The 13,702-nt window shown below is 39.0% G+C and overlaps 1 protein-coding gene across 8 annotated transcripts in view; it reads left to right on the top strand.

Moving 5' to 3' along the window:
* UBR3 (ubiquitin protein ligase E3 component n-recognin 3) overlaps positions 1-13,702 on the top strand; it is a 112,821-nt gene that overhangs the window by 29,541 nt on the left and 69,578 nt on the right. For all 8 annotated transcript variants that reach the window (XM_075180674.1, XM_075180673.1, XM_075180676.1 and 5 more), the window contains exons 10-19: positions 1,217-1,350; positions 2,287-2,373; positions 2,685-2,750; positions 3,522-3,611; positions 4,444-4,572; positions 4,654-4,706; positions 5,044-5,177; positions 6,303-6,390; positions 6,758-6,897; positions 12,796-12,892. In XM_075180674.1, the coding sequence (XP_075036775.1) occupies positions 1,217-1,350; positions 2,287-2,373; positions 2,685-2,750; positions 3,522-3,611; positions 4,444-4,572; positions 4,654-4,706; positions 5,044-5,177; positions 6,303-6,390; positions 6,758-6,897; positions 12,796-12,892 (1,018 nt within the window). The remainder of the gene's footprint in view (positions 1-1,216; positions 1,351-2,286; positions 2,374-2,684; positions 2,751-3,521; positions 3,612-4,443; positions 4,573-4,653; positions 4,707-5,043; positions 5,178-6,302; positions 6,391-6,757; positions 6,898-12,795; positions 12,893-13,702) is intronic.

The raw sequence follows: 13,702 nt of genomic DNA, 5'->3' as shown, positions 1-13,702 counted from the left end.
TCTGTTTTTGGGACTGGCTGCCGCCTGTAAATTGGACTTTGTGTATATTATAACATTTTTTTAAGCATTATCTTTGTCCAGTGACCTTGTATACAGAAGTGGGTTACGCGCCCCCTTTTGTGGTATCTGGTGTGTGTATAATATATATATATATATATATATATATATATCTACTATATATATCTACTATATAAAAGCCTAGTGGTGTGTGGGAAAAAAAAACCAAGCTACAGCGACACCTGCTGGGCGAAGTTATACACTGACCTACTAAATTCTTAGTGTGTGTGGGAAAAAAAACTCAGAAAGGGCTGAAATTTGGTATACTAAGATGTTTTTAATTTGTTAATTGTTAAAAGTGTTTATAAAGATATAAAAAAAATATATATATATTTCTTGAAGGAGAAGTGACAGTTGGGAGTGGTTGGTGGTTGCCGGGGGTGACAGTTGGGCGTGGTTGTTGTTTGCCAGGGGTGACAGTGGGGAGTGGTTGGTGGTTGCCAGGGGTGACAGAGCGAGAGGAGTGTGATACTCGGGACCGCTGAGAGAGAGATCCCTGTGTCTGGATAGACATCTGGATAGATGTGGCAATAAAGATGAAGGATGAGGTGATGGAGAAAAATGATGAGGTGGTGACGTGTGGACAAAACCACGTTAAAAAAGGGCGCTTGCGTCGGGAAGTAACGCTCTTCTCCTGAGGAGGCCTGGCCTAGCCCCAAATGCATGACAAGAACCTTTTTAACAGCTTAAGTAGCTTGATTTGACTAGAATGCATCAGTATCATGCACGGGTTAACTTGTGTGTGTGTGTGTGTGTGTGTGTGTGTGTGTGTGTGTGTATGTATATATATGTGTGTATGTATATATATGTGTGTATGTGTATATATATATATATATATATATATATATATATATATATATATATATATATGTGTATGCTACAAACGTGGTTATAAATAAACCTGGGGCTTCTGAGCTACTGTTTGACCAAGGAAGCCAGGTGGGTCCACTGGAGGCATTGTGGGAATATCATCACTACATCAGGTGTCCTGCTTTCTATCAACACTAGTTGAAGTGTACGAGAGAACATACAGACAGTCTAATTTAATAGGTACCAAAATATGATTCAACAGGGACCAGCCTTTTAAAAACTTCAAGTTCAGCAGTAGTGCTATTCATAGTTTGGGGGGAAAAAACTGATTTCTTATTGCTGTTTTCAGGTATGAATTTAAATAAGCGGGAACTCAATGAACACGTGGAGTTTGAGTCCCAGACGTATTATGCTGCCTTTGCTGCTGAACTTGAAGCCTGTGCCCAGCCAATGTGGGGTCTTCTGTCACACTGCAAAGTGAGGGTGAGTACGAATAATATGGTCCAGGGATAAATTATCAGAGCTGATGCTCTTGGGTGGTTTCCTAACTACAGATCCCGATCACAGAGATGTAGTTTAGAATCAGGTGGATCACTTGCTTGTCATGATATACAGGAAATTAGTGACCATTCATGTTATTGTTGAAATTTGAAATGTTCAAATACCATGAAGGTTGGATACATTGGTCAGTATTAACCTGACATTCACCTGCTTCTCTATTAAAAAGTAAAGTTGCCTACACTGCCGGGATGTCGGGGAGACTTCATCCCGTCTACCGCAGCAGATAACTAGTGGCAAGTGAACAATGAAACAATTACACAATCGCCAAACTACAACTTGGAATGCACTGCGATGGATTTGCCATTATATCCCGCACACTTTTCCAGGCAGACTGTAGTCCTCAAGCCTTGTGCACCTTGTCTCTTTTTACATTGCCTCTGAGTCTTTTGAAAGCCAGGTAGGGAAGGTAGGAAAGTATGAGTATAGTATTACCTCTTCACACCGTTACTGACAGCTGAAGCTCCTCCCATACCATTAGGAACGTGTTCTGATTGGATCTTATGCAGGTTAAAAGCTGAGAATGCTGTACTTTGAGTTGTTGCAACATCCCTGCCCCGTGTATAAGTCTCCCAAACCAGACAGTGTACTTCAGCAAGGCAGGTCTGCCGAGCTACCGGTCACTGTCTTGCCTTTTATTTAGAGAAACACCTCCCTACTAACATGGCAACTGATTCAGAGAGTATGCTGGGCATGTTTACACTATAAACACTCCGGTTATTATAACTTATATTATGTTATATTGTTTAGGTTAGTAATAAACAGCTGCTAAAGAACAAGTTTTACTTGCTCTATAACGGTCATAGTTATATATTTTTTTCTTTTCTTCAAAATTGACCTTACTGGTTGTCTTTGTTTTAGGAGACACAAGAGTACACAAGGAATGTTGTCCGTTATTGCCTTGAAGCACTCCAGGATTGGTTCGTTGCCATAAATTTTGTGGATGAGGTAAGATGGGTACATAGAACTTTGTATTGAATGAGAATCGTATACTGCAAATGTTAAGTGGTGCTCAGCAGGTAGATAAATCTTTCTTTTTTTTTTGGATGTTTAATTTTTACTTAACCTAAAAAAATTCCCGTTTGGAGAACATATCGCTGCTAATTTCCAGAAAAAATGTTTTAATTTTTTCTTTTTCTCGGTGTGCAACTCTTTCTCACTTTCCACACTTAAGTTTTTGATATATTTTGAAGGATTGGTTTTGTTTACATTTGTTGGTCATTGTGTAGATGAATAATACAATTCTCTTTCCTTACCAGCCTGCTCCAAATCAGGTTACTTTCCATTTGCCTCTGCATCGATACTACGCCATGTTTCTAAGCAAGGTACAGTAAATGGTTTTTGTGTGAATTGCTCTTTTTTTCTCCTTTGTGCTCTTAATTTTTATATATATATATATATATATATATATACTCACACAACTCTTGGACCCTTAAAAGGAGCATCAGTTGTACACTTAGGGGCATATTCAATTCCGATTCGCGGCTGCGCATATAAAGCGGCATTACGGCAGCGCAATATCGCGGATTTCTGTGCGCGCAGAAATCCACGATGTTGCGGTATCGGGACCCGTGTGGCCGCGAATCGGAATTGAATATTACCCCTAAATGTGAACATTATTTTTTAAAAGGAAAGGTTTGCATGAGAGCAGTACACTTATTAGCAGAATGGTGGTAGGACCCACGCGTTTTATGGACACAGCCACAATATTTTCATCCTCCAGCTATGGCTGCTGATAGAAACTAATACTCTATGAAATGTTTTCCTGCTCCATGTTTTGGATGTTGCTCTGACTTAAAGCAGCTTAAACATTCTCCAGGCAAGTTCATGTTGATTTCAAAAAGAAAGCTCACTTATGACTTGCCAAGCAAAAATAAAAATAAATGATTTTCTTTGTGCACGCAGGTGCTGGAGTTAAAACAAAATCACACACTGCAAAATATTTTTAACTGTTAAATAGATATGTGGAGAGAATGAGCCATGACCCTGACTAAGCTGAAATAATGATCTTGCTAATTGTAACGTACTTGTCGCCTTCTATTAACACCTCTTTAGTAGAATGAAGATAAACGGTCTATTTCCCATTTCTCCAACAGGCAGTGAAATGTCAAGAAATAGATTTAGATTCTATTCTACCTGACCAGGAAATGCTGATGAAACTGATGGTTCACCCACTTCTAATCCAGGTACAGTGACTTCTTCTGTGTCCGTTGTGTGGAATATGTTCTCCTCTGAAGTCTGTATCGCATTCATTAAATGTCTTCATTTTTCATCTGATTTTAACAGACCATTTTACATAACCATATCAAAATGTTTTAAATATTTTTATTTTATTTTTAAAGCATATATGCAATACAAAGATATTAATTTTGTGTTTTTTGTTGTAATTCGGTACATTAAGCAATAGAATTTCAGTTTATTAAGTTATTTGATTGTTACCATAGTTAATCTTGATGTATAGTTACATAAAACCCAGTTCAATCTTTTCTGTTAGAAGTTGAGCACAGCATTGCCGTTAAATAGTACAATTAGTTACTGCTCATCACTGGAAACCAAATATCTCTGCTTTTAAATAAAATAAGCTTTGACAGCACAATACTTTCAGAGAAGCCGCTTACATCCAAATAGATAATACAATTCATAAACATTCTCTTTCATGATTTTAAGTGTGCGCACTTTGTAGGGGACATGAAGATAATTAAAAAAATAAGAGGTAGAAGGCAGTATGTATATTCAGGAGTTGCAGGATATTTAAACATAGATTTGTACAAATGATACCTCTTCTGAGTGTCTTATCAGTGTGTACAGAGACATCAGTAGTTTTTACATGAACATTCATACTCCAGCTAGTGTCATACCAGAGTGTTGATTAAAGGACCTCTCCGTTTTTGCACAAACTCCTTCCTCTTTATATACTGCCTCCTTCCAGTGTAGCATATCGTCTACAATTTGTAGTTTATTATTGTTTGTAATGTATCTCTCTCTTAGCTTCAAGCTCCTCTTCTCTTTTTGTAACAGGCGAGTTTGTCTGAAATTCACAGCAACATGTGGGTACGGAATGGGCTCCAAATTAAAGGACAAGCTATGACCTACGTACAGTCACATTTTTGCAATTCAATGATCGACCCTGACCTCTACCTGTTACAGGTAACATCCGTGAATGGTGCACAAAATATGTCCTGATGGTTTCGGCATTATTAAATGTAACCTGTATTTTCATTTATTTAGGTCTGTGCATCTAAACTAGACCCAGACTACTTTATTTCATCCGTTTTTGAAAGGTGAGTTTCATTGTTAAATACATAGAAGTGCATGATACATAGATTACGCAAAGATGCAGAACTACTTCTGTCCCATTGTCTTGTTTCTTACTCTAAATACATTTATTAATTCCAAACAAAAATTCAGGACCTGACTCGGATTGAGTATTTGTAATCTATAGCTTAGATAATGAGTAAGTCTAATTGAGTGGATATTACTGAGAGATGTTACTGTCGTGTAAGGCTCTTGTGACAGTGAATCTTCACTTCCAAAGATTTAATTTGCAATAGGTCCATTTATTTTCATTTAATTAAGGAACTCTTGCTCACATTATATTTTCCTTCTTCCATCAATTAGGTTTAAAGTTGTCGATCTTCTCACAATGGCGTCCCAACACCAGAACACCGTTCTAGATGCTGATCATGAAAGATCGATGCTTGAAGGAGCTCTTACATTTCTTGTTATCCTTTTAAGTCTTCGTTTACACTTAGGTAGGTTTTACTGGTGTTTGAGGTGGGATATTTATGTATTTATCTAGGGAGAGGACCTGTAACGTTGATGACCACTATTATGGGATGCTTCTTGTTTGCTGACTTCTTTATGTGACATTCATTACTAAGCAATATAGGTGTTATTTGGTCTTCCTATGTTGCCCGTATACCTTACAATTTGCCTAACAGGATCTGTGAACAATTTGGCGCAATATATTAGGGAGCCGAATGGCACAGATCCTGATGCGGAGCAAGACCACCGACCATACACCTTTCTAGTCCACTTCCGGGTCAGCCAGTGACTTCCAAATACATTGATGAAGATTATTAACCAATCTGGTTTGATTGGTCATATCTGATCATACTTTAATTTTTTTTTAACACTTTATTTATAAAGGAAACAGACGAAAACATGATCATTAAGTGATATAATACAAACGCTCAAATAGTTTCCTTCAGTTTTTTTCTTTACTTGTAGGGACAAGGGGCCAGTAGGGAAGGGTAGGTAGAAATAAGGGAGGGGTGGAAGGACAGGTACAAAGGACTAATGAAATCAAAGCAAATGGTAGACACAGGAAGACGGGTATATAACAGCATGCACAGGAAACCAAGATAACACTGCTTGCCACATATTTTCAATGATCAGATTGTTCTGTGTTCAACCCCGTGTATTTTGTTGAAAAATGATTCACTGGGTGATCTGATCTGCATGTCGTGTCCAAAACACCCCACAGAACCCCATCTTCCCCAGAACGCTTCCCAGGCCTCACACTTTCCCTAAAACACACCACACTCACTTATTTAATAAGTGCTGGGACCATGGGTGATGCTCGGTGCAGTATAAAGGATGGAGTGAGGGTTGGTGCTAAAGGGGCAGAAAGTAGAGAAAAGGACCGACTAGTGATAAAGCAGGAAGGGGGTGATGGGTGGCGGGCGACCACTCAGCGGGCTGCATGTGATCCTTGGGCTTCCTGTTGCCCATCATTTCTTTAGACAAATACAATATATTTGCTGTTTTGGTTACTGTGGTTCAGTGCAAAGTGTGCACCTACATGATGTCAGCATATTAACATGTGCAGTATGGAATGTATCAAACAACTTCATCTGTGCTTTATATTCTTTCAGGAATGACAGATGATGAGATCTTGAGAGCAGAGATGATAGCGCAGCTATGTATGAATGACCGTACCCACAGCTCGCTCCTCGACCTTATATCCTTCAATATTTGCAGAACATATGTGGTTGTCAGTAGGCAAATGCATTCATAGAAAGTGTTACGTGAGATATATACGGAATTTATAGATACTGATGTTCCAACTGTTTTTATTGCAGCAGTGATTAAATACATTTGAGAATGTTATTAAAATATGTTTATGGAAATAGATTCTTGTGCGATAATCCTATTATACAGTCTCCCTTAGAAGTAGCATGTGACTCACTGACTGATATAATCTCCTGACATAGAGAACAAGGGTGAATTATCTATGCCATCATATACCTTTCCATTAACGGGTGGATGTGTAACAATTCATCATTGGTAAGAAAATCTTGGTTTGTTTTCCTAAATTACTAGTTTACATTCCAGAGAGCCCTAATCCCAAAAGTGGCATAATGCCGGGCAGTTCCAGCTTTGAGTCTGTGTTGTCTGCAGTTGCCGACTTTAAAGCTCCTGTGTTTGAGCCTGGAGGCTCCATGCAACAAGGGATGTATACACCAAAGGGTACGTATTGTCTGTAGCCATCCATTGTTATGGGTGCCTTATGTAATGTCAATATTTTAAGGGACAAGAAAGTTTAGAGGAGAGGGGAGCAATCTGCTGTTAAAGGAAAGTTTCCACCAAGTACATAGTAGAACATATGGTGATAGGCATTGCTGTATACACTGTCTGTGCTATACAAGATCACACTAACTTGGTTGCTAACTTACTAGTAGTGAGAACTTTGGAAAATCACAGTAAATCAATACAGCAGTAAAAAGGGATATTCTGATGGCCTTGGAGTTTGGAACTAAATACAATCATTGTAAGTTCAACTTCTAAATGAGCAATTGGACAGTAATTTAGATGATAAGTAAATATTGGTATCACTGTGATTAGCATCAATGCCTCACAGCACTGAGCTCATGAGTTTGATCCTGACTAGGGCCATATCTGTGTGTGTTCTCCACTTGGGTTTCTGCCCACACTCCAGTGGACCCTAGTCTGTGTGTGTGTGTGTGTGTGTGTGTGTGTGTGTGTGTGTTAAGCTAGGTACACACTACAGGGTTTTTGTCCAATAATCGGATCAACCAGCCGACAAACGACCGCTCGTTCAAAAGTCGGGTCAGTGTGTGTAGTGACACGATGGTCGAAAGTCTGCCCAAATGGACGATTGTTGCCTCATTTGGTTTGACGTACCGTTAAATATTTTCGTTCCAATCTCGTTTCTGTTGTGTAGTGTGTAAGTTTCCGACCGATCCACAACAGTGAGTACGAAATTACAGTCATTGCTCGCGACAACATGGCTGTAAAAAGTTGCTAACGGGACAGCTGCTCTTCCCTTTATCGTCTAAAACAAGGCTAGTGTGTATGCAGTCCATGGACCGAGCGATCGGAACATCGATCAGATGTAAAATCGATCGGCATAAAAAGTTGGTGAAAAATTCTGTAGTGTGCACCCAGCTTTAGGGAGTTTAGGCTGTAAACTCCCAATGGGGAAGGGACTATTGTGAATGATTACATAGTCTCTGTACAACACTGTGTAATATTATGGCCCTAAATAAATAAAGCAGTAATAATAATAAATCTTACACGTAGGGCTACAGTTAATGCCCTATGCGTAAAATGCCTAGGGTATTGTGAAAGAATACACTCTAAACTAGTAATTTTTCATATTGCTTTCTCCCATTTACATTTGGAGTGTTGGGGGGGTATTCAATACACTCCACCCGCATCTTCTGTGGTCAAGACTTGCCATAGAAAAAAAGAAACTTCAGGGGGTATATTTACTAAACTGCGGTTTTCAAAAAGTGGAGCTGTTGCCTATAGCAACCAATCAGATTCTAGTTGTCATTTAGTTAGTACATTCTACAAAATGACAGCTAGAATCTGATTGGCTGCTATAGGCAACATCTCCACTTTTTGAAACCCGCAGTTTAGTAAATATTCCTATACTATTATTATTAACCTTATAGCGCAGTGCTTTACAGAGAACATTTAATCAGTCCCTGCCCCAGTGGAGCTTACAATCTATGTTTTTATCATATGAACACACAAAAAGTATACTGATTTTTGAGGGAACTTGTGTGAGTATATCATTGGAGTGTGGGAGGAGACCTGAGCACCCAGAAGAAACCCATGTAAACTCCAGCCAGATAGGGCCCAGGTTGGAATTGAACCCATGCTGTGCCATGCTAACCACTGTGCCTCCGTGCTGGCATATTTGATGGAGTCAAGTCCTCTAACAAGCTCAACAGTTGAACAGTGGATTCTAAAATGAGAGTACATCAAGGATTAGGATATTCAAGGTTAAGGTTAAAATATGTGACCAGAAGATTACCACCTGATGTCATGACTGTTTCATATTAAAAAGATACCATTTTTAGTATATCTGTCCTGCAGAATCCAATTACTCTTCATTGCCAAAGTACTCTCCATCATGCTCTCTTTGACCTACCTCTGACTTGCATCACTCTTAAAGTCTCCTCGCTTTCCTGCCTATTAGACTTCTCTCATACCACTACCCACCTACGGAGTTCTCTCCCCCAGCCTTTGTTTCCCTAAATACTCTCTGAGAACTCACCTCTGTACTAAAGCCTGCTCTGCTCCCTGACTTTATGGTGCCTTACAAATCAAAGATAATAATGTCAACAAGAGCATGACCTAGGGAGAGAAGTATCATAGCATATTAAAGCAGATGTGTGACATATACCCTGCAATTGAAATGGATTTGGATCAATCCAGTCTCTGGCTGATAAGTCTGTGGATGGAGCTCCTGGTCCTCATGGGGGAATTATCTGTCCACGATGTGGGAAAACATTTTGAGAGATGTGAAACCATTTTAGGAATGCATAGTGGTTTCACACGCACACACACACACACACACACATTTTATCTGTGTGGAGTTTGTATGTTCTTCCCGTGTTTGTGGGTTTCCTCTGGGTGCTCCGGTTTCCTCCCACAGTCCAAAAACATACTGGTAGGTTAATTGGCTGCTATTATATTGACCCTAGTCTGTTCGTGTCTGTACGTATGTTAGGGAATTTAGACTGTACGCTCCAATGGGGCAGGGACTGATGTGAGTTCTCTGTACAGCGCTGCGGAATTAGTGGAGATACCAATATGAGAGCTGCATGATGGAGCTGGGATTTAAAGAACAAAGAAAAAACGAATACATTGCAGATTTACTGATGAGATTGTATGACACAGAAGTTTATGTCTCATTTGTCAAAAAAGATAATGGTAATAGAAAGCCTATGTAGGTGAATGTAGGCGTTCTGCTTGTGTGCCTTTTACACTTTGACCACTTGATGGAGCTATTCGCCTATACTTGCTTGTGTGTATCTTCTCAAGTCCCTGTTATGTTAAAATAGCCTGAAAATTCAGGGTTTAGGCTCATGATTTATGAAACGACTCATTGAGCACTGCCTGAGATCCAACTAAATATCAGTTCAGTAGGGCAGAACTGATGAGCTGATCTATTTTTTTCTTTTATTTATTTGTCGACTCTTAAGAATACCGTTGTTTCTATATCTCTTGAATACATTTTGTGGAGAGATCATCTGTAATTGCTATTTTATGTGTCTGTTTTTCTTTATCATTATGTAAAAATAAGCCCCACTCACCTCATTACCAGTTAAATCGAATGAATGTATAAATCTGTAGCTTACCATGTAACTATATACATGTTGTCATGCACTCATTTCATCTGTTATGGTGTAGCCATCGTCTGATCATATTTGAAGCAATCCTTTAGTGGGCTGATCTAATATCCATTATAATGACGCTTATTAATTTGCTAGGAACTAGTGATATACTCTGGTATGAGGTACATGCTTTGTCATGTCACAGTGATGTTCCTAGTGAATCGATAAGCTGAATATTGGTTCAGTCCACAGTATGGCTGCTTCCACTATATGCAGACTTTTCTACTTCTGCTGCACTTCCAGACTGGAGCATTTTAGCTCCACCGGGCCTCCATGTTTACTCTCAAAACCCTGGCTGCAAACCGGGGTCGTGTGATCAGGAGGACCAATGAGAATCCACAATCGGACGTTGTGGCTCTTGATTGGGCCTAGTGCCCTTTTCTTTAGCCATTTTAAAGTGGCTAGTGAAAATGTTCACCAGGTGGTGGTCTGCGGAAGGAGCTCCTGGGTAGTGCACCTTTTAGGCACATTTCACTTATACAGAGGGGTGAACATATGTAGGGCATACGTAATTTGGAGCAGTGGTGGCCTCATCTATCAAAAAAAATGTCTCTCAAGTTCTAATGTATGCATGTTCCCATGTACTTTGCCTATGTTCCCATGTACTTTGCCTAGTCACAGTAACAACAATGAAGGGTAGAGTGAAAGATAACCAGCTGGTGAAGGGTTAACGCAGCTCAAGTACATTACTTAGAAACATTTGCCTTCAGGACATGACCACGTTTTTTTTTTTGGTTTTTATTCCAAGCAGCAGTTCTTCCAGGGCATTGTAGCACAAAATAGTTTTTTCAATTTGCATTTAGTTGACCTTATCTGTCACCCTGATCACACATGTGATTTTACACCTCTCGCTGAATTCTGGGTTTAAGCAAAATCACCGCACTTTGTAATTCAGCGCTGGAATCCGTTTGTTTTACTACACACGATTGAAGATTATACATTTTCTCTCACTCTGTAAATAAAAATGAAGTAGGAAATATTTGGAGAAGGGATGGCAATATGATCAAGGTTATGTTGTTTGGTTGTTGGTTTTTGTATGTACACATACATTTTCTTGACTTGTGTGACTCATCCTTAATAAATTATTATACTGTAAATGTAATGCCTACAGCTTTTCTTAGATACCGTGTAGGCTCTCTTGTATCCCAATATTTTTCAGTTGAATGATACCTTTTGTGCAAGACACCCTCAATTCATATTTTACACAGATCCTTGTAAGGTTTTATATGTGGCTAATATGTACTTTCTTATAGTCGGAATATTTTGTTTTTTTTAAAAATATATATGTTCTCAATTTATAGGGAGCAATCACTATTTTGAAAATCCAATATAAGATCAAATTTTCAGAACAGTATAAAGTATTTTTAAAATTCCCATTTAGAAATAGATATTTCCATTTCTACAAACTTGACTACGGCCCTTGCCCACTGGCGTTGCATTTAAAGGACAGTGACACTGCATGTCAAACGTGATTGCCTTTGTCATGAGCTGGTTAATGAGCACTTGCAGTCAGGGGGCGTCAATGGAGGACAAGCCATTCACCCAAGGAGTTCACATGCACTGAATGCAAGTGCGTGGAGAAGGCTGTGTTGAGAAAACCACAGCAAGCACTTGTGACCAGAAGCGCAAAGGCTGCTGGGTATGGGTATTTTTACATGATTTTCATGTAAATGGATATGAGAATAGAATGGTTCCAATGATCAAGTGTTAAAAACGCCTAAGCAGCCTCTATATTCCTGGCTCACTAAGCTGGGCATTAGTAATCTTGCCCTACCCGCTGTTAGAGAGGATAAAGAATCTAGAAGCCCCATGGTGGTGGCAGGTTACCTCTCTGCCAGTGGACATGGCAAGAAGCTGACACCCAGCATATGATAGTTATGCTTTTGGACTTTTAATACCAGTGATATAAAAAATAATCCTATTAAAAATGCAGAAGAATAATGAACAGTCAGAGTGTGCCAGAATCACTAATGCTCCATATGGGTAATAATGTGTATTAATATAAAAAACCCTCCAGCGACGCACACAAGTGTCTCTGCAGATTGGGCAAACTTGTTTCTTCACAAACACCCCAGCCGTTCTAAAACAAAATGTTACAGAATTATTTTGACTTTTAAATTCAAGTAAATAGCTGCATGTAGATGCCGATTTGGGAATAAGAACAGTAAATGTTTGAAATGAGTTTAAGAGCAAATACGGCCAAAGCATATTGGGAAAGAGGATTACAGAATGTACAGTGGATTGTCCTGAATTTGTCATCTGATTAAAATAGTGGTATTCAATTTAAAAGGAGAGAACGCCACAATCACATATTTCCTGATAAAAAGATGATTTACAATTCACATTTTACTTGTCAGCTGCCTTCTGGTAGAAGAATACACTTTTGTTTCTAACTTATCTACTTGTGAGCTGGAGATTTAACTTGATATGTCCCATGTAGGTTTGGAAGTTAGTAGTCAGAGCACTCTTATGCAGTTTGGGAGCTTTCACAACAAAATAAATGTTTGCGGATCATCTTGTTAATGGGATATCAAGCTTCACTGACTATTAAACCTTTTGTGAAAATGATGCTAGAAATGAAACACTGATGGGAGACAATGACAATGATTACCGATTACCTATTCCCTCCCAAGTATGTACATTGGTTACAGTTCATTGTAAACAGTTTGACCTCTTTGTCCAGTCTTAATTACCCCTGTTTCTTGTCCACATACAGGTGAGGTCTGGGACCAAGAGTTCGACCCTGTGATGGTCATACTTCGCACTGTTTACCGCAGAGACGTTCAGTCTGCGATGGACCGATACACAGCATTGTGAGTGTTGCTGACCTACTATAGATAAATAATATTACAATATCACTGTTTTCTGATGTCGGGGGGAAAGTAGCTGTACAGTCATTTATGTATTAAAATAGACTTGGGAATCCTAGGACTCCCTCGCTGGTGTGGAACTACAAGTCCCAGCAGGCTGATACCGATTGCTCAGACCTGTGATCCCATAATAGCTGTGGAACAACATGTTATGTGTCTGCTTTTGAACATAAATATTAAAGTTCCTTTATGGCCATTTATTGTTTCCAGGTTCTGACTACATAAAAAAAAATAACTTTGTGAATTTGAAGCTCACACAACTTTGTATTGTTTTTTTTTTTCTGCTAAACCAGCATAATCATTTCTTCTTACATGCTAATTATTATAATTTTATTTTTTACAAAATATCAGAAAAGGGCATTAGTTGGCGATGTAAAATATTTTCCTGCAATTTAGCTGACATTCGGAGATTTCATTTCCATTCGTCTTGTGGTGTTTTTGGAATGAGCCGTCAGAATGAATGATGCATTGCCTTGCAGCGTGAGCAAATATTGCTTAACCTTTATTCCAGAGCAATTTATTTGCTAATTGGATGCTGCATTTCCCTGTAGTCCTGCTAAAAAGAGCCTTAAAGTAACCTTGTCCTTTCCTCCAGGAAGGATTTTTTTTCATGAAGAAGTCTCGTCCCATTCAAATGCTCAAAGCCCGACAGATTTCTGTATTACGCAATTAGCTGCTTTATAGTCAAACTTTTTGAGGAAGTTTTTGGATACACATCATCAGTCTGCTTTGTTAGCAACTGCAAACAAATCT

This window comes from Mixophyes fleayi, chromosome 7, assembly GCF_038048845.1.
Source record: "Mixophyes fleayi isolate aMixFle1 chromosome 7, aMixFle1.hap1, whole genome shotgun sequence".
Classification (NCBI taxonomy): Eukaryota; Metazoa; Chordata; class Amphibia; order Anura; family Limnodynastidae; genus Mixophyes; species Mixophyes fleayi.
The sequence above is the reverse complement of the archived record's forward strand: the minus strand, read 5'-3'. Positions and strand labels throughout refer to the sequence as shown.